The sequence below is a fragment of the Drosophila subpulchrella genome, chromosome 3R, assembly GCF_014743375.2.
Source record: "Drosophila subpulchrella strain 33 F10 #4 breed RU33 chromosome 3R, RU_Dsub_v1.1 Primary Assembly, whole genome shotgun sequence".
Classification (NCBI taxonomy): Eukaryota; Metazoa; Arthropoda; class Insecta; order Diptera; family Drosophilidae; genus Drosophila; species Drosophila subpulchrella.
The window spans coordinates 18,495,435-18,517,469 of NC_050609.1; the positions used below are offsets into that span (position 1 = coordinate 18,495,435).

Sequence of the window (22,035 nt, forward strand, 5' to 3'; positions counted from 1 at the left end):
TTCGTTTTACAGAACATCTCGGACGAGAAGCTCGAGCAACTGTTTGCCGCACTGCCTCAGAACGAACATCTGGAAGTCCTCTCGCTGACAAATGTCGGCCTCACCGACAAGACAGCCCTCCTATTAGCCGAGGCCATCGAGAAGAGCAAAACCCTGAGAGTATTAAATGTCGAGACCAACTTTATCAGTCCGCCCGTGATCGTTAAGCTGGTGCAAGCCCTGCTCAAGTGCCACACCATCGAGGAGTTCAGGGCCTCCAATCAGGTGAGTGCTCGATTTTAGCTGGAGGGTGACCATAATGTGTGATCATAATCTCATATCATCCTATCAATTACCCCACTAAACTCCTTGATTTTTCTCCCCAGCGATCTGCGGTGCTGGGCAACAAGATCGAGATGGAGATCACCGACCTGGTGGAGAAGAACTCCTCGCTTTTGCGCCTCGGCTTGCACCTGGAGTTCAACGACGCCCGCCACCGAGTGGCCGCTCACCTGCAGCGCAACATCGACAGAAGTAAGTTGACCCTTGGGATTGATAGTTGACCCCGCGACGGCGGTTACTCCACTCCCAGCGATCTGCAGGCGATCAGCGTTGGTTCCGCGTTCTAGTTCCACTGTTCCTCCTCCCCTCGATAGGATTAGGTATATTTCTTATTGACTGAGTTGCCTCACTCGCGCGTTTAGGTGAATTGCAACAAGGTATGTTAGCCAGCGGAATCACCACCATCGCTTCGCCACCATCATCCAGCAATCAATCGCCAAACCAAATCCATAATGACCATTCAGACTCCAAGGCGGCCAAGGATATCTCACCCACCAGGTTGAAGAGCCTGGCTGCCTTCGAGCAGTTCATCAAGGCGCGCACCTGGACCGATACCCCAGACAGTGTAACCCATAACTTGCCACCTGCAGGGCGTCTAGTGCGCAATCTCCAGGCGGAGGCATCCGCCTCCTCGTCCGGAACTGGAGCTGAGAAGAAGATTTGATGAGCCACCCCAGTTGGTAACCGAGCTCCACGTTCTTGTTGCGTCCTCCCCAGCCCCACTCTTCACTCTATCGTTTCTATATTTATCTATTGTGTCTGGTAACCAGGTAATCCGTTCTCGGCCTCCATCAGCCTCATCGTCACTCCAGATCTCCAGTCTTAACCCCATCGTTCTACATTCTCACATCGTCTCACCAGCCTTCGTTGCGTTATCGTTATCGTTCACGTTTCGTTATCACGTTATCGTTCGTTTTCACCTGTCGTTATCGTTCTGGGCTGGGCATCTCATAAGATATACTCGTAGATCGTATTAAGATGGTTTACTTACAAGTAATAGCACTGAAGAATTCGCGGTAATGTCGTTTGTTTAAATTTAATATATTACAGTGCTATTACTTACCTATTATATTTTACATACATTATTTATGGTAAGAGGGTTCCGTACGTATATCATTCTTCCATGTCCACTCGATGCTAACCCATGTGTTACCCCTATAGACTAGAGCCAGGATCTCGCCTGGTTGAGATCGACCCTCCTTTGTAATATTCTGTGCCACCCCTCGATTCTCTCTCGTCTCCCGATTCTTGTAATTACCATAGACTGTAAAAGTGATTTGCGCCAAGAAGAACATTAACCAATTATCCACTTGTCTGTTGTAAATTCTGCAACGCTACTCTCAAACTCAAAACACCCAAAAAATCGACAACACCCCGACAGTCTTCCGCGTTCAGAAACTCAAGCCCAATCTGCCGAAGTTGATCCTGCCGGGCAACATGGAGATTGAGCGGGATCTGGCTGGGTATAACCGATCGGCCACGCCCTCGCCGTCGCCCTCGCCGCAGCCCCCGGCGGACTACGAAGTGGAGGAGGACCCGGACAATATGGTCATCCGGGGCGGCGGCGATGCCTTCGACCCGGAGTTCGATCCCGACAACATGGTGGTGCCGGGCAGTCGGTCCGTGACGCCGAACTATGACGATGAGGGCGTCTACCAAGCGCACACGTGAGTGAGAAGTCGGGCAGCCACTGCAGCCGCACCACCGGAGCCACTGAATGCCACAGAACACGACCAGAAAACCACAGAAATCCACTGAAATCACAGCAACCACAAGTTCGAGCCATGTACAGACAGTCATTCGATCCACTCGCGCCTTTCTCTTTTCTGTCTCATTGGTTATGTAACCCTCGATGTTGTCGTTGTCGTTGCCCAACAAAAAATACACCCCAACACTCTGGACTCTGGATGCAGTCCATCGATCTTGCTGACCAAGAACTTGTACATACCCCATAAAGAAATCCAGGCGGAGAAGACTATCTCTTCTAGATTACCATCGATTCTCTTTGTTATATCAAAATAGTCGGCTATCGGCTATTTAGATATGATAAGATCCGAATCGATGGTGAATTCAAGAGATATTTGTGTACTGTGCAGAAACCGGAAACTGATTCCAGCACAACCCCTCTTGTTAATATCTGTTCTCCATGTCGTCGTTGTCAGCCGCTTTTTCCATACGAAATCGATCCGTGTAAATAATCCAGCCACGATATCCTATATCATTCAGATCAGACGCGTGCTATTAACCCACACCCAGGCACACCCGCATACACACTCATCGCAGCACTCTGTGTTTTGTATCTATGTGTCTTTCTATCTCCCAAAAAACAGACGAACTCAGAGATATCAGCCAAAAACGATTCAGAAATTCCGTTCTCGAGACAGTCAAAGACTCATGATTATTATTTCTTCCTCTTTTTTGTGACCTGTCTTTATCACCTTTTGTTTATGTGTTCTATTCTCTCTCTCCCCTCTTTCTGTTTCTCGTTTTCAGTAAGAAAAGATCTTGAGTTGCGACTGCAGTTCAGATTTTTTAATAATCTGCATAGAAAGTCGACAAGAATTCAATAAGCAGACCAGAAAGCAAGCAACTAAACCATTTTTAAAGCGTTTTGTAATCTAAACCCAAAGAACCGAAGAAAAACAGAAGCACATAACAACGAAAGAACGTGTATAATATAATATATATAAAGATGAAGGAAGCAGGAGCAGAAGTTTAAGCTAAAGATAAAGCAGCCACGAGCTTGCCAAAAAATATCTATATACTCTAGAGACTTTAACTAAGCAAAGCACACTGAAACCAAAACGAAGTGAAATATCAACTAAATACATAATCCATATATTATCGATAAAGATCGCAGATCGAACAGGCTCATGGTATATGGGCACTGCATAGTACCCATGTGCCATGAGTTGTGTTCCAAGTCGAGGCCTCTTCTATAACCCAGCAGAAATCGTTTAGGCGTCACGTGTATAATTTTCTCTAACGCTTAACACAGGTATCTATGAACACGGATTGTCCTTTCACTTCTTCAATTTCTTCTGCTAACTCGCAAGAATTGCCAAGTAACCAAAACCCCTAAAGAGCAACCAGCATTCTGCTATATATAGCTTCGATATATATAGCTTATAACGAGCTTTCGCAGATTTTCGATTAGAGAGAGTCCTCAAAGTGCATTTGGCTGACTGTTTGCATAAATATATGGCAGTATCGACTGTAAACTAAACCAAGATCTTTTAATACTCTTGCAAATAATATTTTTAAGAAGTACAGAAATATTTTCATGTCCGTTTATTTGTGATTTTCATGAATTTACAAGGAACTCCTTAAGTATTAGAACCCCTGTAAATTATTTAAAGGAAAACAGGGTTTGGACTAACTCTTATGTTGAATTATTTATTTATATATAATTCTTCCAAATTTATTTACTATATCTGCAAGGGTATCAGAAGCTTCGGTTCTTCGAAGCTAGACCTTCCCTATTTTGTTTGTGTAATACCCACTGATCAGTCATGTACACTAGCACCCAAACATCTTTAATTACGTTTATGTTATTTCTCATTATGTAATTTATATTGTTTATTGTGTAAGTCTAACCATCCCCTGCATGTTTTTGCTTTTACCCACCGTTTTGCACTTATTCCCCAGCCAAACCATTTGCATGCTATGTGTAATCACATCAGAACACTATCCACACTTCAGACAACTCTGTGCAGTGAGCTTATATGGCGGCTCTAATAAAGTTCTCTTCGTATAGGAATTAACTGCGATGTATGATCTAAGTGAGTCCCCAGATCCGAGTCAAAGTAAAGCGATAGTAGCAGAAACCCATAACCAAACTAGATTTGAGACACTTTTATGATTCAATCAGAGCCACCAACTAACAGCAGAAAACTAAAGCAGCACCACCGACAGAGAAGAGCCATGATAAACCTACAAAAATATTAAATACGATGCAGAATATCCCAAACAGATGATAAGTTGGTACCCTTCTGTCTAAGTAATTGTTGTGTTGATCTGCGGCCGAAAAGAAAAAACTCCAATTAACCCCGATTATTAACCCGAAAGCTTCCAGCTAATTGAAAGTTAGTGTTTAAGGACCTTTGCCCGATATGAAACCCAAAACACTTGGGCCGACTTGAATGTTGTACCTGCTACTTGATTGATTGTTTTATTGAATGATTGAAGTTCGAAACTAACCCGAAAACTAAACTGTTGTACCCTTCTCTATAATGCCATATGCTATATTCTCTATAATGACTAATGCCAATGTATTTGTTTCTTCTCTTCCGCCCCGCCCACGCACCAACACACTCTCGTTATCCTGTATCTGTGTTTCCAGTACGTGTGAAACGCCTCAATCAGCGTAAATAAAAAGACAATTACGAAATATATAGCAGCAACCAACCAACAACAACATGCCACCACCCAAGAACAACAATCAAGCAGAAAGCCATCTTTATGTGTGTGTGTTTTGTTTGTCCAACTCTTGATTTGATTGCCGAATAACTACCGAATTAACAAGCCAAGACCCAGCAAGAAAATCAAATTCAAAACCAAACCAACAAAGAACACCACCAGCAAACAAGAACAACTACAACAACATGAGCAACCACGGCAACAAGAACAACAGATTTATGTCTATCCACAATTCCCCAAACCAACCGACCTTCTGTGTACTCCTCCCGAAACCAATCCACCAAAAAAATCCAACCAACCAGCTGTGAACTAACACCGAAGAATGATGTGCTACATGAAGTACGTAAAGTATCTTATGGATAATAGTTATAACTATATCTACAATTTAAGTAGATCTATGGTAACTTAAGTATAAAGTAATGATGAATTCTGTTCTGTTTTGTACCCTTTATTTGAAATGTAAAATCTGTTAGAGTATTAAAATCTTCAATATTTTTTTCTGTTCTTGCAAAACATTTATAAAGTTATAGTGACATCATTTGATATACTACTGGAAAAGTGATATATTTTAATTTTACCATATCATGTGAAGCCTCTTAAGTTAGCACCTAAGATCTCCTGGTGACCCCGTCAACAGAAAAGCGTCAATTTTAGCGCTGCTAGCCGAGATTGGCCCGAAAATAGACCCTAAATGGGTTGGTAAATATGTACGGAAGAGGGAACCTGATTAGCAACTCTACTAGCTTAGCCTTAGGCCAACAAGGGCAGCTTTTTCTGTTAACACTGTACTATACCTATTCAACTGTTGTGCGTCATGCTTCGTTCTGAACCAGTCTTGTTAAATGCTAACCAGGAATATTACTAATTCTGATTTTTCGAATATTTTCCAGTTGGACGTCAGCGTCGCATGGGACATCTGAGCAGGAACTACACCATTGGCATGTGGCAGTAGGATTCATCGAAATTGGATATATGGAGTCTACATTTGGCTACACCGAAAAGAAAACTGCATCAGCCCACACATAGTGTTGTCATATACTTGTTGTTGTTCTCACGCGAAGAATTGTTCTATATTGTTTTGTTAAGTGTTTGTTGCGTTCTTCAGATTCAGATGATTTCGGTTCGAGTTTGTGTTCGGTTCACCATATAAGCATAATCATTTGTTTGTTACGAGTTAGGCGAATGTTCATTGTCACACACGCAGATCGAGGATTAACTTTCCATCTGGCAGCTCTTAAATAATTCTTCCTTAAGCAAAATCTTCACATTTACGCTGCAGCTATACACACGTTTACTTTATTTTACTTACCTTCCATTCTGTCCTTCGATTTTTTTGAAGCCCCTAGACGGGGTGATATTTCACAATTTTTAGTTTTAGTCGTGTTTATATCCACACATGCACACACACATGATACAAACACATAACATACATAATACTTATACACACTATATATATATGATACATATATAGCCATGGTCTCTGAAAACAATTTACTGCTATTGAATTATGAAAATGCTTAAACATAAATTTAACTTATGGTTAAACACACAAATCAAATGAAAAACAAACAATTGTATATTGTAATGATATATCTTACTTTATATGACATAATGCAATGCTTTTAAAATACAATTTTTAAAAATCATGTAAAAACTTTAAAATTAAATAAAAAAACTACAAAAGATATTTTTCGATTACTGTTGATGATTTATTGGGGGTATTTTTAAAAGGTTACTTGCTATACCACACGTTTTATTCGCAATATGCTTTCGTCAGCAAGTATGATATCAGCTAAAAATAGTAAGACTTTCTTTCCTCATTATAATCTTTACTATCTCAATGAGATAAGGAGATTATACAGTAGCAACCTGATGTTAGATAATATAAGCCATCTAAAAATCACTGTGTCTCATCACTTTCGATTATAAAACGATCTTTCAACCCGTAGAGGTGTACGATCACAGCTGGATTCCGATTGATGGAGTACTGTGAAGATCAATATTTACCCGGTGAACGACTAGTGCACACCTGATTAACGATTCTCCACAGATCGCGCTTGATTAATGGAAAAATTCCGATTATCAATCGGGGACACTTGTGCCAGTTGGCTGGCCGACAATATCCAAGATAAACATAGAAAAGGCGGGCGGTTGCAGGGGGCTTTGGCCATTGTCAAGAGGGTTTTGGCGTGTTTATGGAACCGCTGTGGATATAACTGAAAGATACAACCTGTATCCCGCTCCCACACACGACACGCGTCGAGATCTGGGCAAACAGCCTCCGGAGATAAGAGCGCGTGACGCAGCCCCTGGAGCATCAGGTTCCGGCGGCGTGTCGTCCGACCCGTCAGTTCACGCAGAGATCTCGGCCAGAATGTCCACGCTGGAGAACGAGGTGACCTTCCGCAAACAGGCGGAGGTCAGTCAGAGTCTGGAGGCGCAGTTCGACAGCTCCTCCACGGACTTCATTCTGATCACCGATCATCGCACCTCGAAGAGCAAGAGCCTGGAGCAGCTGGAGGCCTCCAAGGAGTCGGAGAATGCCGAGTCCTGCTGCTCCCGATATGCCCGAAATATCTTCCGAAAGAAGACCCTCCTGAGGCGACTGCCCTTCCTCACCTGGCTGCCGCACTACAACTCCAGAGACTGTATCGGCGATTTGATAGCCGGATTCACTGTGGGTCTCACCGTAATCCCACAGGGTTTGGCCTATTCGGGCGTGGTCGGTCTGCCACCAGAGGTGAGTATCCATGCACTCAAAAAAATATTAAGTGTTATTGCAAGAATCAAGAAGTTTTGTTGCGTGTATCACTTTTGATTGGTTAATCAAGATATCATCATGTTTTCCCAGCTTATTAGCAAGTTGAGCACAGTGGAAAAGCACCTAGTTAAGTGTGAGGTGACAACTTGATCACTTACCACAAGTACGTCTTAGGTGAAGCATATCTTCGCAGATATATCCAATTCAAAATCGTTATCCTTAACTACAGTGGGTTCTGCAAAGTATTACAACCTGTGAAAGTGTTTAAAGATCGTGATCCTTCGATCTCCTCTAAAGGACGTGGATTTCATTTATAAAAAAAACAACATTTTATAGTGTGAAGTATACAAAGAGACTCCTTTATTAATCCATAACCAGACTAAAAAGCGCGTGAATCCTTTTTTAAGTGGCACATCCTTAGTAAACCTTTGTTAAAATAAGTCCTAAGACCGATTTTCTTAAGTACGCGGCTTATTTCTTTTGACTGGATTACCCTTATGATCATAAGATATTCTTGGGCTGAAAACCATTCTTTTAACGTGATTTCTCTCCGGCATTGGTTCCTGTTAATACAAATCATAAATTAGTTTTATAAATCAATTGAAAGATTTAAAAAATATGAGTAATATGAATGATGAAATTTGACGATGGGAAAAAGAATTTACAAACCTCTAAGAGTGCAATGGGAATTCCGGCGGCATAGATTGTCTGTTAAAGGATAATAATAATTAGTTGGTATTGATCATCCTTTAAAGAAACTATCAACCGTTTTACCTTCTGGGTATTATCCATTTTTGTGAGTTCAAAGTCTGATTGGGGACTTATACTGCGTTCGTTTTTATTTCCACTAATGAGTAGAAATTCGTTCGTGAAGAGGAGTATCAGACAGAGGAGTATCATTCTGTCCGTCGTATTCGAGTTCCAGTTTCGGAATGATGGGACGGACTGGTGTTGGGTTTAAGTCATGTCTCAATTTTTTCCAGATATCTGGAATGCGGTTAGTGGTCCTTCCTATATTTAGATTGTCAATGAATTATGTATAGTAGGGGTTATTTTCATTTGTAACCATCACATTTTTCATGAGAAATTAGGAAAGGAAATCACTTGACTAATTTGGTATAGCATCATCAAATGAGTCAGGGTTTCTGAATGACCCGAATTTGTCTTTTCCAAAGTATATACATATGTAGCTATCAAATTTATTTATATATCTTGACCGTAGTATGGGCTTTATGGATCCTTCATGGGCTGCTTCGTCTATGTCCTTTTGGGCACCTGCAAGGATAGCACGATTGGCAGCACGGCGGTGGCCTCACTCATGACCTTTCAGTTCGCCCAAGGATCCTGGCAGAGATCCGTGCTCCTCACCTTCCTTACCGGCATTATAGAGATCCTGATGGCCATCTTTAAGCTGGGATGTCTGGTGGAGTTCGTATCTGGACCTGTGAGTGCGGGCTTCACGAGTGCCGTGGCCCTGATTGTGTCCACATCCCAGATGCGTTCGATGCTGGGTGTGAAGAGCGATGGGGGATCCTTTTTGGCCACCTGGATCAGCATGTTCCGGGACATCGAACATGTCCGGGTAGCCGACACCTGTTTGGGTTTCGGGTGTGTTTTCCTTCTTCTGTCCATGCGGAGTTTTGGAAAGTTCACCATTGGTCCGAAGGATGAGGCCAGGAGAAATGGTTTCCAACGTGTGGTCAACCACGTGATCAAGTTCCTGTCCACCTCGAGGAATGCCTCTGTGGTTATTGTGTTTACCGCCATCACCATGTACCTGGATGCCAATGGAACCAATCCCTTTAGACTGACTGGAATCATACCCAAAGGAATGCCCACCCCATCACTTCCTCCCTTTTCCATTGAAGCCCAGCCTGGGAACGAGACTGCTGGGATTCCCCCGGTGGAGGGACAGAATTTCCTTGAGATGGTTCAGAGTCTGGGATACGGACTCGTAATCGTTCCCCTGATGGCTCTACTGGAAACCATGTCGGTTTGCAAGGCCTTCGCCAAGGGAAGGCAGATAGATATCACCCAGGAAATGATTGCCTGTGGGATGGGCAATATTGCCACCTCTATTTTCTCTGGATATCGATGCAACGGCGGATTGGCCCGATCGGCGGTGAATAATGCCAGTGGCTGTCGCACCAACATGTCCAACCTGTACATCGGTATTATCGTAGTGCTGGCCCTTAACTTCCTCACCGACTACTTTGCCTTTATTCCCAAGGCGGTGCTGGCCGCGATTATCATATCGGCTGTGATCTTCCAGGTCCAGTACCAGGTGGTAACGCCCATGTGGCGCAGCAAACGTGAGTTGGGATCTAGTTAGTTGTATATGTTCCTAAATAATCCTAATCCTTGCAGGTTCCGATCTAGTGCCTGGAATCCTGGCCTTTGTCACCTGCTTGGTGCTGCCTCTGGAGATCGGCATTATGGTGGCCATTGGAGTGAATCTCCTCTTTATCCTGTACTATGCAGCCAGACCAAAGGTCACCCTGGAGCAGCTGGAAACGCAGCAGGGCATCCGCTTCGTGAAGATCACTCCAGATCGATGCCTGATCTTTCCCTCTGTAGAATTTGTGAGGAACATGGTTCTCAAGCTGGGCAGCAAATCCACTTTGCCAGTGGTCATCGATTGCACCTATATCTTTGCAGCGGACTATACGGCCGCCAAAGTTATATCCTCCATTGTGGACGACTTTCGTCGGCGGCAGCAGAAGATTATATTCTTCAACTTAAAGCCCAGTGTGGTTAGTGTATTTGAGGGATTGAACACGAGGCTAGTGCTCTGTTATAATACCCACGCCCTCAACCAGGAACTTCGGCCCGATGAGGCGGACCTTTCAAGATCCGTCGACTCCCTCGATCACGCCGAATCGGGAAATGGAGCTAGCGAGTGCGTCAGCATGGCCAGCACTCTTTCTCTGGCTAGGAGTTAGTCTTACTAAGATCTAAATAAAGCTAAGTAATCTATCGTTTATCAAGAAAAGGGTTTATTTTTAAATTTTTTTGTCTTGTGTTTCGAAAGTGTTTAACTACAAACAGAAACCTATGATATAGGGAGAGCATTTTAAATATTTCCCAATTTCTTTTCCAGAGATTACCTTGACAATCTTAACTCGTAAAATATATAAGGAAGCTACTTCCAGAACTTTCTTATAGACATGTTCTTCTCGGAGTCCTTCATCATGACCTTGGACACGGCCATTTCAAAGTCCTCCTGGGTGACATGGACGCGTCTCTCCCTCAAGGCATACATCCCGGCCTCGGTGCAAACACCCTTGACCTCAGCTCCCGAAGCCCCGGGCATAAGTTCCGCAATCCTCCGCAGATTTATGCCCCTGGTGAGGTTCATCTTGCGGGAATGTATCTTCAGGATATCCAATCTGGCCTCCTCATTCGGTGGCGGGAACTCTATCTTGCGATCAATGCGACCGGGACGTAGTAGAGCCTGATCCAAAACATCGATTCGATTGGTGGCCATGATTACCTTGATATTTTTAGTGGCCTCGAAGCCATCCAGTTGGTTCAACAGCTCCAGCATGGTACGTTGAACCTCCGAGTCGCCAGTTCCGGTTTCCAGTCGGGCAGATCCAATCGAATCAATCTCATCCATGAATATTATGGAGGGAGCATGCTCCCTGGCCATCACGAAAAGCTCCCTCACCATCCTCGATCCCTCGCCAATGAACTTCTGCACCAGCTCAGAACCTGAAACCCGGATGAAGGTGCACTCCGTGTGGTGGGCCACAGCTCGGGCCAGGAGGGTTTTCCCGGTGCCAGGGGGTCCGTAGAGGAGAACTCCCTTCGGCTGGGCAATGCCCAGCGCATCGAATAACTCCGGGTGCTTTACGGGCAACTCAATCACCTCCTTGATCTCCTGGATTTGCTTGTCCAAGCCGCCCACCATCTCGTAGGTGGAGTCGGGAACCTTTTCCACCAGCATCAGGGATACCAATGGGTCCACCTTGTTGGGCAAAATCTTATGGAGGGTATAGCTCTCATTTCGCAGGGCCACTCGGCAGTTGGGCGTCACATCCTTGATATTGATGGACTTGTCCACATCCACCACGTATTTTCCCTCGGGATGGACCTTCACAAGGACCTTGTTCTTATCCATTGGCTTCACCACCTCGGCAATATAGCTGCCCTGTTCCTGGAGGAGCTGTAGCTCTTCACGCAGCAAGCGAACTTTTGGTTAAAGAATGGGATCTTAAGAAAGGGTATTTTAGTTTATAGAACTTATGACATACCCTTCGAGTTGAGTTCATTCCGTTGAGCCTGCAAACGGAGCAAGTTCTTCTGCCGCTCGATTACGGTGAATTGGAGCTCGGATATTTTCTGCGTAAAATAAGGATGGAAACCGGGGCCTTGTCCATCCTCAGGGACTCCAATATCTATGTTCATCTGGCACAATTTAAAAAATAAATATCCAGAAATTTTAATAGATATTGCTATACCTTATACAACTCCAAAATGGTTTTATTTTGCTAGTTTTACGCTCTTAAGTAATCCCTGAATTCTTGATAAAATTTTGTTTATTTTCTTAAACGAACTGAAGCGGGCGATGAGACAACAGTTTTTACAGTGCTGGAAAATGTTTGACAAACAAGGGATGGAAACTTGATTCCACAGTTAAGCGGAAAGGTTCCTGACCAGGCTAACTACTTAGAGATAAAAGTTCAATACTTAAAGAAACTTGAAAAATGCACATAAAAAATTACATTTTCATGACGGCAAAGATTCAAAAGAATTGAAAAATACTTTAGCTAATGGATTTTATATGCTTAATTTTTTAACTGAGCCTAACTTTTTAGATTTCGTTCAACCAATCTTATCTTTTGTTGCGATCCGATTATTAATGATGCATTTGAGCCAAAAGATTTACTGCCCACATGAAGCGCCAATTTAAATCAACACGTCTTAGGTTTGAAGGTGGCCTCAAATTTTGGCAAAAATTGATTAGATATTTAATCTGGCTGAGTGGGTAATCAGGGATTTGAAAAATAGCCATACCATAATTTTTCAAACTCCCGAGATAAAAAGCGGTAAATGCACTAAAACTTTATTGATTTGTTAATAAAACCAATGTGATGAAATAGGTGTAAAAAATAAATAAATGCGAAACTAAGTGTCGTATATTCCCTTGCCAAACCATAGTAAATCCACTCGGTTTTTTAATATTTACTTGATTTATTTAAGTACTTATGCTAACACTCTTCGTTCGCTATTCGCAAATAATACTATAATACCAGCGGCAAAATCGCGGGTGGGAGGAACTCTGGCTCGGGATGTTTCGCTCAGCGAAATTCACAGCGACTCGCCAGAGGCCGAATAAATATAAATATTGTGCAGACATCTGCGGAAAGTGAAATGTTGCCGCAACTTAAATGCTAATTAAGGTGAGCTAGCCACATGGAATGGTAATGGTGGTACCTTCAACTTAGGCGATGAGCGTGGGCAGTCCACATTTAGTCTTAGTCGCTGGCCTCGGCGGGCAAGACTAGGCTAGTACTAGTGCTAAGACAGAGACTAGGCTAACACAGGGACCTAGACTGGGATTGGACTAAGACTATCGCGTGACGAGGTTGCAGCGTTGATCTCCCTCGGACTTCTTTGGATCCCTCCTCACGCCGGAGGGGACTTCTCGGCCAGCTTGGCGTGCAGCGTGGTGATGTCGTATATGACCACCAGGTCCTTGTTGAGCCCCTCGAACACCTGCGCCACCCGCGGCTGCAGGTTGTAGAAGAACAGCGGCTGCTCCCTCAGCTTAAAGTCCATCACCATGGTGGATATCACCTTGGCGGCCGTGAAGTCCGCTCCATAGATGTGCGTGCAGTCGATGACCACTGGCAGAGTGGACTTCTGGCCCTGCTTGTTGATCACCTTGCGCACGAACTCCATCGAGGGGAAGATCAGGCAGCGGTCGGGGGTGAGCATCAGGTACTTCAGGCCGGTAGTAGTCTGTAAAGGAAAGGGATTATTAAATATCATATCATATAATATCATATTATATTTAATATTTAATAACTTTTGAATAAATACTAAAATTTCTAATCTATTTATATAATTAAAACTTTTTACTAAACACTCCTTACTATATATACTTTAATACTAATATACTTTTAGTAAGTAACGATTTAAATAATTTCAGACTTAAGAGGTTTTAGAACCACTTAATAACAGAAATTAAGTCTAATGGAAAATAACTTCTGGCACTCAGAACTCATACGTTTCTTAGCATACTTTTAGCCACTGAAGTTATTCTCATGATACTATAGTGAGATCCCAAAGACCACCTTATCTTAGGTTTAGATGACTCACCGCCAGTGTTTCGATGCGCAGCTTTGGCCTGGCCGCCTGATAGAGAATGAAGACCACGTTTATGCCGATGCCCACGAGGATGCCCAGCTGCAGAGGCAGAACCAAACAGGCGAAAAAGGCTCCCAAACCGGGTATGAGATCGGTTTCTGTTGGCAACAAAATCACATACATTTAGCAACCAACTTCTTTTTATATAACTCATCTATTTTTAACTCACTTTTACTGTGCCACATGGGCTTGATCACTCGGTACTGGACCATGAAGATCACCGCCGCAATAATAATGGAGGCCAGTGCCGCCTTAGGAATGTAATAAAAGCAGGGCGTAAGATAGAGCAGGGCGATGATCACGATCACACCGGTGTAGAGATTGGACAGCTGGGTCCTCACTCCACTGGCGTTGAGGATGGCTCCGCGGGCGATTCCTCCGTTGCTCCGAAGACCCTGGACAAATGAGTTGGCCACGTTGCAAACCCCAGAGGCTATTAACTCCTGAGTGGCGTCTGTGGGCTTGCCATCAGCTAAAGGGGAAAAAACACACAAAGGGGGAAGTTATAATCCACTCGAAGAAAATATATGTATAAGATACCTGTTCCTCACCAAAGAATAAAGGAACCAAGGAATGACTCAAATTCAAATGACGAAACACCCAATTCCAAATTGTTTTATCAATTATGATCTTTCTCAATTAAAAAAGTGTGACTGCCGTCACGTCTTATTAATTTTTATTAATTCGTTTGGAGTAGGTTTTAAACCATATAACAGAATTATATATTTTCGATAAAGATATTCAGGAATGAGATTTAAAAGAAAAGAAAATAATCAAAGACAATTTAAATATATTTCAAAAATACACTAATTTAATATCCCATAATAATATTTAGAAAATGATAAGATTTCTAAAGAATGTCGCTCAAATTTATTAGTTCTTTAAAAACCCACCCATTTCGAGGTCAATTCAGAATACTTAAAAAAAATTCGCACGTGCCGTTAAACCGTTGACACTAATCTTGAACTACAGGCTCTGAGAGTTTAAACTAAAAAAACACGTTGCTTTCGTCATTCTGATTTAAAAACAAGCTTTTGATGAAAACTAATTAAGGATGAATCATTTCCTACTTGAATTTTTAAGATTCTTGAACTTGTTGGGAAGGAACGAGATCAAAATCGCAATCTTATGATATGCGTAGCTAATAAACCACAAAATAGATATGCAGAACTCACCGAAAGCTTGAACAACGGCCATTGTTTCCAGAAGAGCGATAAGGGGAACCACAATTAATCCGGATCCCAGGGTACTGACCATATCCCAGAAGCTCTGGGCCTCCTGAAGGACCTCTCCAGTGGTTTCGTTGATAACAGCATCCATGTGGAAGGGAGGTGGCTGGAAGGAGGGCAATCCCTTGGGCACAAAGCCCACGGTCCTCACGAGGTTCTCCTTTCCATTGACGAACAACCAGTAGCCAAGTCCTGCGGTTCCACAAACCAACAGAGCGTTTCTGGCAGTTCCAATGGTCCAGAAAATTCCAGTCAGCAGTTTTTGGGTGGTGGTCTTTCCCTCTTTGGGACCCAAAGTACAACTGGCCAGGGCTCTAAGACTCAGCAAAAGAGTAATACAGATGAGTCCCAGGATGAAGTCCGGCCAGCTTATGTTGTGTATATCATTCACAATGCTAATCCAGACTTGCAGGAAGGTATTGCCACTGGTTTTGATGCCCAAAAAGTCCTTCATCTGGGAGCTAAAGATGATCAGGGATACGGCACTGGTGAAACCCGCTCCCACAGGTCCCGAAACGAAGTCGATGAGGAATCCCAGTCGGAAGACACCCATCAGGATCTCGATGAGTCCTGTGAGAAAGGTCAGCAACGTGGCCACTTGCCAACTGCCTCCGGCGATTTGAAAGGACAACAGAGCTGATATGGCCGTGGGTCCAATGGGCACATCCTTACTGGATCCAATGAAGATGTATATAAAGCAGCCCAGGAAGCAGGCATAAAGGCCATATTGAAGATCCAGTCCTGCTATTCCAGCGTAGGCCAAGGCCTGGGGAATCACAGTCAGGGCCACGGATATGCCCGCCACTATATCACCGAATATATAATCCTTCTTGTACTGGGGCAGCCAGACTAAGATGGGAAATCGCTTGTACAGGGTTTTCTTCCTGAAGATATTGGACCACAGATTCGAGCAGCAGCTCTGAGTTCCCTCCAGGCAGCTCTCATTGGGACCCTGCTCCTCCTGAACTATACAGTCCCTCGAAGTGTGGTACAGGGTATTGGTGGGTATGTCCAAGGACACCTCGGAACCGCCATTGAAGCCACTGTTCGTGTGACCGTTGCCACCCCTTTGACTCATTTTTAGCGATTTATTTAAACGGTTTTTGTGGTTTTCTGTATTTAACTGTAGGATTTCCTTAGTTTCTAAGGCTTCATGGCACTCTCACTCAAACACTGGATCTCCGGAAAACCGATACTCTGATCTCTGATACGAATTACCAAGACGAAACGAACCGATCGCGTGGCCATCCACTGCGGGAATGATTTGAAGCCGCAGAAAGAGCAGCACTACTAACAACCGCCCGCCTGCTGGGAACCGATTATATAGTAAATAGGCATCGGTCGCGAAACGCTGGCAGCGCATTCGAGACTATCCGCCGGCTTTCGTTATGTTATCTCCACCTCTCGCGCTCCGAACCGATCCGAGAAATCTTCGCAGCGCGGCCAATTCTCCACCTCTCTCCTCGCGCGAGGCTACAGAAATCTTCCAGCTCCCGCTCTCGGTAGAAACCGGCTCTCCAGCGATCTCGGGGGCTTTTCATCTTGGCGGGACTTGGCAAGTCGTGTAACCGCCCGAAGAAATGGAAATGACGCAGCCCGTCGGTTGGCCACCGAGTGGGAGGAACTTGGGACAGGCCCAGCAGGTAAGACAACACCTTGTGGGAGGTTTATGGGTGCAGATGAAATTGCGACTCCGTTTATTGGAAGTTGGCTTAGGGCAGATACATATGATTATTCAGGCAGCGCAAATCGTATGCTGATTATAATTAATCTTTGTGTATTTCACAATATTATGGGGAACTTCGCATTGTGGGAATCCACCCAAGTAACTTATTCTCAAAGTATAATCTTAGTAACCAAACTATGCTGAGATAGGAATACACTTGAAATCATACTTAAATAATGTATATCTACTACTAGCAAGATTAACATTGATTGGTAATCATAATGTAGGAATTTCTGAATTTAATTAGGAAATTTCAAACTATAGGAATTCACCAATGTACACTAATTTCTCACTATAATCTTAATATCAACAACACCTAATAGGCTCCCTAAGCAATTGGCTTTTATTGTATGTATTTACAGGGTATTTTATGGTTTTATTAATTTATGCTTGATATAAATGATTTTCAGACGATTAGACTCCAATGAAGCAAGTTAAAATAGGCCGTTCGTCAATATTTTAATGGCTGTTATTCAGCCTGGAAGTAATCCTTCGATAAAAGATATTGGAAACAGCATTTTGAAAATAAATCAGAGAGTCAATGTTATTATGTGAATGATCACTTCCTCTTTTCCTTGAAGTATCAATTTAGTAATGAATTATTAAATTACAGGGTATTTGCAAGTCATTTTCCCTTTTCAGTTTGCTTTAGAAAATCAACAAACTTTGTTGTAATTTTCCGCACGTGCTGGCACCGAACATGGGAACCACAGTCGAATGCAATATTACGAATCCAGAAAATTATTTTATTGCATGCTAATTGAACGGATTTTCACACCCTGGATTTCTTGTTAACCGATAGAGGTCAGCCTTAAAAGGTTTCTTGCTCTGTTTTGATATTCCCATGGGATTTGCAAATTTCTCAGGCTTTTTAGCACTTGCAATAAACAAATCAACAAATCGAATGAATATTAATACAAATACTAATGCATCATTCGTCGTGGATGAGTTACTGTCAAAGTAATTTATGTTCTTTGTCTTAGAAGTAGCAATTTCTCCGCTCTACGGGAATTTCCCACAGAAATGGCCCAAATTTTGAACCCCTATATCTTTATGGGCCGTGACAATCTCGCGTGCTACTGACGTCTGTCGTTTGTCGACACGGGAAATCAATCAGCCGTAGGAACACTGCGCATATAAATCAGTTGGAAGAGTGCGCTCCATAAATAAAGTATACGGCCGAGATAATGGCCGGAATTTGCCGGGACTCGAGAGTTCCACTCCGCCCTGTGTAGTTGAGATGTTGACTTTTTGGCATCACTTCGAACCGGTTAGCCTGTCAATCTGTCCATCAGCTGTTGGTGGAATAAATCATCTGGCAATTGCATACCTCCGTACTTCGAAAAGTTGGAAACCCCTTAAAAGAGCCTTGTTTCCGGACAGGTTTTATCAGACAGACTCTTCTGGTTTTTGACCGCATTCGATCGACATCGATTTGCATGCAAAAAGCTTTTTGCAGAATTCGAAACTGGGGGAATCCAAAGTTGGGGACTTTTTCCTGGGCTTTTCCTCGACGACACGCTCTGGCGGTATGTCATCTGCTATCTGCCTGGGTCAGTCTGGAAGCCCTCAAAATTTGTGGCTTTAAGTCTGGCTGGTTATTAATCACCTACGTAGTCATTTCCAAGCACAGTCTTTTCCCCAAATGGCAAACACGCGTCGAGCGGCTGATCGATGGCGCAGAATCAAATATGAATAAGTTACGAACTACGATCCAAGTGGACTGATGAAAATCAAACCACTTTTACCCGAAGGTCGAAGACTGGATGCCCTTCTCTTGGGATTTTCACAGGGAAAAGCATCTTAACCTTCTCTTTTCAGTGTGACAACTATCAAGTTCCCTTCTCCTTTTATTACCCATTATACGATTCAGGTTAAAATAATAGTACTGCATGTATAGTATAGAATATTTAAAAGAGGTCAGATATTAATTATAGTAGTGATCTATTTTTATAATAATATGTTTAGTCATTTCCCTAATGATTCCTATAGACATACAGTCTCGCTTAACAAAAAACTATTCCGTAATAGCTTTATCAATAAAGATGAGGTAATAAGTAATGGTAAGTTGCCTATTAAGGTTAAATGTAATAAATCAAAATTAAAATGGTTAAAATATGCATAGCTGTTTTTCTTTAATTGAAAGGTACTACATTTAAGTGGAAATCTAAAAGAAAGTGCACTTAATGAGTTACTAGATTAAATGACACAGATATTTAAGAGATATTTACCACAATTGTACATTGATCTCCGTAACAATTGATCTCTGCCCGTTGCTGGGATACTTTCGCGGCACTTGTTATGAATATTTATAGGTCGCTGACTTGTTTAGGTGATTTGTCGACCGATCGGCGATTATGTGTCGCCGTTGGATATGTAACACTTGTGCGGTCAATTTGCATTACTCATACGCAGCGTAAACCCCCAAGGGGGAACGGTGGGCAAGCACATTAGACAACAATTAAATGTACGTAGCTAGCCCGCCAGCGAGTCAATTATAATTTTGAGTAAATTTAATTTGCTTTTAATTTCGCTGGCGTGCGGATAATTGCCTGTTTATCGTTGGGCTGTCTCCCCGTTGTTTTCTCTTCTATCATCTCGAAAAACAAGTAGATTTCGGAGATGGGGTCTTTGGACAGCACAAATCTTCTGTGCGCGTGGGCGGCCTACTTAAGGTGGGATTATTCAGATATATGTGTATATTTTGGCGGCCCTTGAGCATGGCCAGATTTCGGCAGCTATCTGGCCGGAGAAATCTCAAGGTGTGCGGCTATTTTGATAAGGGGAACTCATCTCTCCTTGAGGGTCACATGCCGGAAAGGCTTGTCCATTGGTATGCAATGCTTATGCCCCACAATCAAGCATGGGCCGCACGTAGGGTAACTGTATTCGTACACAGAGGAAAATCTTTAAAGTATGCTTTTTTATGTTGTCTAGTGTTGGATATTCACTTGGCTTAGGAGAAAATAAAAAATCGAAATACATTTTTTGCTTAAATGTTCTATGTTCCTGAGGTTTTCTTTGTGTGGTTTTAAATGGTAACCTTTAGAACCCAAGTATTTATGAGTAATGCATTTCCATAACCCTAAAACAAGTATAATATGAAAATAAAATCTGATTCTGCATATAAAAAGGTTTATAATGTAAATATTTTATACTTTGTATAACTATGGCTTGAATAAGGTAAACATTTTTAAAGCTCGCTGACTTGTTTAGGTGATTATTAAATGAGATCTGATACTTATTAAAAAAAGCTTGTAAGTGCTGGATTTAGATTAGACGTTATTATACAATGTTTGTATAAAAAATGAACGTGTCTTGAATTATTCCGACATTTTTATAGGTTGCTGACTTGTTTAGGTGATTGGTCCTATGAGTCAGTTAAATAAATTCAAAATTTTTATAGCTATTTCTCGCGGTGCATCGCTATCTTTGTATCTGAAACTGCATTGACGGGCGGGTAAACAAAGTTAAAGTTAAGCTCAAACAATTGCAATGAATGACAATCGGCGCTCAAATAAAACTGTTAATTGTGCATTCAGTTAATTGTATAAGATCCCAAACATTACGCAAGCCGATCAGCCGCCTGCCCCGCCCACTGAGCCCCTGGAAAACCCCCTTTCCCCGTCTGTGCAGCGGACTGCATTGAGGCGTGTAAAGTACCCGACGTAAGGCTTCACGTGACTCAAACCCGTCGATCGGGTATCCAAATTCATGATCTCTCTGAATTTACGATGCCGTCTGAGGTCAGCCTGTGCGACTTTTGGATGACTTCGTCTTAAGGAAGCTGGCGAAAAGCGTGTCAGGGACCAAGTTCAATGGCTACCAAAGATCGGAGCGCTCCTGGAATCCCCGCCATGACCACATATCCATCTTCTCACGTGAACCGATCCGCTTTGATCCGGTGAGAAGATTGGGGGAGTGGAAAGAAGAGGCGTAGCCTGTTTTTTTATCACGGCATTATTCGCAGTGACAACGATACTGAATTAATTTGGTCACATGACCGAGCCAGAAGAAAACAAAATGTAGATATATACCTAAACAAAAAACAAAAACACACGAGCATCTGGCATTCGTATATTTTTATCCATAACACACACTCATCAGGGGTACTCAAAAGTATGGCGAAAGTTGATCGACTGTAGCTTGAAAAAGGAAGGAAAACGCATAACTGTGGGAAGTCAAATGTTGTCAATAAACCAATAAGAGTATTTGCCAATAATGTTGCTTTGAGAATTGTCTACTTCTTGATAAGGAATGTTTGATTATCATATATTTGCACGACCCAAAGGCAGAATAAGGCATCAAGTAATAAAAATGTTTTAGAGAAGCTATAATATTTTAATAAGATAATGAAAAATGAATTTCTTAAGAACTAAAGCATTAAAAACTATAATTGTAGTCGACATATTTTGTTAAAAAGCCAGAGAATATAAAAAACTTTTGAACATACCGAATAGAGTAACCCTAACGGCGCTTATTTAAATGTAAAGCATATTCAAAATCATCAGAGTGGTAAATTCGAAATGGCCAACGGGTCGTGTGACTTGTTTGTTGTTGCGGCTCTATTCAAAGTGGTTCGTTCTGCCAGACAAAACGCAAACCATCGGAATATTTGGAGATATCATTCGCCAGCGGGCAGCTAATAATCATTGTGGCCAGTCCACCCACTCGGGAGCACGGGAGCGGGCAATCCCATCAGATTATGGCCCATTATACTTTAGACAATTGAGAGGTGCTAACCGCTGGCGTTCGGGCCAATCAGTTTATGGACCCAAAGTGTCGTGCTAATGACTTGCCAACAAGCCGGGCAAATTAACAAATCAATTTCGGAGTGATAAACAAAAAGCCAAACAAGAGAAACAAAAGGCGGAAACAACAAAGATACGGGACCCAAGCAATTGGCATTGCAGTAGGAATGCTATGGGAATGATAAAATAAACTAGCCGACAGGCTCCATTAAATGTAAAATGTGATGGACTGTTAATAGGTGGTGGCATAGGTATAAACCCCTGACGGAAGTCGGTTCAATGCACGCGAAAGCAAAGCCAGCAGGGCTAACATGGCGTATGCGCAATGCGGCTGCTTCACGTGACTCGTCGCTGGTGTCTGGAAATTCAAATGGGAACGAGATACCCCTTCGATCTCGGCTAGGGCTTGATTTGCATTTTTTACGCCACTGTATTCAATTTAAATCCAGCAGG

At 42.7% G+C, this 22,035-nt stretch overlaps 4 protein-coding genes and 1 long non-coding RNA gene across 20 annotated transcripts in view; 2 read left to right on the plus strand and 3 right to left on the minus strand.

Moving 5' to 3' along the window:
* Positions 1 to 6,402, plus strand: part of LOC119562635 (tropomodulin) — a 53,597-nt gene extending 47,195 nt beyond the window's left edge. For 6 of the 15 annotated variants that reach the window (XM_037875871.1, XM_037875866.1, XM_037875890.1 and 3 more), the window contains 7 exons: positions 13 to 264; positions 366 to 513; positions 1,703 to 1,988; positions 2,815 to 3,319; positions 4,079 to 4,301; positions 4,664 to 5,079; positions 5,631 to 6,402. In XM_037875871.1, coding sequence (XP_037731799.1) covers positions 13 to 264; positions 366 to 513; positions 1,703 to 1,988; positions 2,815 to 2,830 — 702 coding nt within the window. In that variant the 3' untranslated portion in view covers positions 2,831 to 3,319; positions 4,079 to 4,301; positions 4,664 to 5,079; positions 5,631 to 6,402. Of the gene's footprint in view, positions 1 to 12; positions 265 to 365; positions 514 to 683; positions 1,663 to 1,702; positions 1,989 to 2,814; positions 3,320 to 4,078; positions 4,302 to 4,663; positions 5,080 to 5,630 lie in introns of those variants that run through there. The other 9 variants (XM_037875902.1, XM_037875922.1, XM_037875927.1 and 6 more) reach the window with 6 other exon arrangements.
* Positions 6,403 to 6,844: 442 nt separating this feature from the next.
* LOC119562627 (sodium-independent sulfate anion transporter) lies at positions 6,845 to 10,491 on the plus strand. The gene is made up of 3 exons (XM_037875858.1): positions 6,845 to 7,480; positions 8,724 to 9,813; positions 9,869 to 10,491. The coding sequence occupies exons 1-3, from the start codon at positions 7,115 to 7,117 to the stop codon at positions 10,441 to 10,443; spliced, it is 2,031 nt and encodes a 676-aa protein (XP_037731786.1). The 5' UTR covers positions 6,845 to 7,114; the 3' UTR covers positions 10,444 to 10,491.
* LOC119562756 lies at positions 7,895 to 8,395 on the minus strand. Its single transcript, XR_005222011.1, has 3 exons — positions 8,276 to 8,395; positions 8,171 to 8,209; positions 7,895 to 8,064 (listed from the first exon to the last, which is right to left on the minus strand). It is a non-coding gene; the product is annotated as an uncharacterized LOC119562756 (long non-coding RNA).
* On the minus strand, positions 10,485 to 12,113 carry LOC119562734 (26S proteasome regulatory subunit 8). Of its 2 annotated transcripts, none has more exons than XM_037875937.1 (3): positions 11,965 to 12,113; positions 11,758 to 11,911; positions 10,485 to 11,695 (listed from the first exon to the last, which is right to left on the minus strand). In XM_037875937.1, the coding sequence occupies exons 2-3, from the start codon at positions 11,909 to 11,911 to the stop codon at positions 10,644 to 10,646; spliced, it is 1,206 nt and encodes a 401-aa protein (XP_037731865.1). In that variant the 5' UTR covers positions 11,965 to 12,113; the 3' UTR covers positions 10,485 to 10,643. The 2 variants fall into 2 exon arrangements, with proteins under 2 accessions (XP_037731865.1, XP_037731872.1); XM_037875944.1 differs by having other exon boundaries at positions 11,758 to 11,901; positions 11,965 to 12,095.
* A 564-nt stretch (positions 12,114 to 12,677) lies between these two features.
* Positions 12,678 to 16,390, minus strand: LOC119557738 (sodium-independent sulfate anion transporter). The gene is made up of 4 exons (XM_037870627.1): positions 15,052 to 16,390; positions 14,046 to 14,348; positions 13,829 to 13,974; positions 12,678 to 13,468 (listed from the first exon to the last, which is right to left on the minus strand). The coding sequence occupies exons 1-4, from the start codon at positions 16,181 to 16,183 to the stop codon at positions 13,133 to 13,135; spliced, it is 1,917 nt and encodes a 638-aa protein (XP_037726555.1). The 5' UTR covers positions 16,184 to 16,390; the 3' UTR covers positions 12,678 to 13,132.
* Between the last annotated feature and the right edge of the window lie 5,645 nt (positions 16,391 to 22,035).

What these genes read in the sequence shown, in the direction of transcription:
- LOC119557738 (XM_037870627.1), bottom strand. Translation starts at nt 16,183, where the DNA reads ATGAGTCAAAGGGGTGGCAACGGTCACACGAACAGTGGCTTCAATGGC. An exon ending in GGCCGTTGTTCAAGCTTTCG is followed by an intron (nt 14,349 to 15,051) that starts GTGAGTTCTGCA and finishes TTTCCCCTTTAG; the next exon opens with CTGATGGCAAGCCCACAGAC. An exon ending in GCCCATGTGGCACAGTAAAA is followed by an intron (nt 13,975 to 14,045) that starts GTGAGTTAAAAA and finishes TGTTGCCAACAG; the next exon opens with AAACCGATCTCATACCCGGT.
- LOC119562734 (XM_037875937.1), bottom strand. Translation starts at nt 11,911, where the DNA reads ATGAACATAGATATTGGAGTCCCTGAGGATGGACAAGGCCCCGGTTTC. An exon ending in GAATGAACTCAACTCGAAGG is followed by an intron (nt 11,696 to 11,757) that starts GTATGTCATAAG and finishes TTTAACCAAAAG; the next exon opens with TTCGCTTGCTGCGTGAAGAG.
- LOC119562627 (XM_037875858.1), top strand. Translation starts at nt 7,115, where the DNA reads ATGTCCACGCTGGAGAACGAGGTGACCTTCCGCAAACAGGCGGAGGTC. An exon ending in TGGTCGGTCTGCCACCAGAG is followed by an intron (nt 7,481 to 8,723) that starts GTGAGTATCCAT and finishes TCTTGACCGTAG; the next exon opens with TATGGGCTTTATGGATCCTT. An exon ending in GCCCATGTGGCGCAGCAAAC is followed by an intron (nt 9,814 to 9,868) that starts GTGAGTTGGGAT and finishes TAATCCTTGCAG; the next exon opens with GTTCCGATCTAGTGCCTGGA.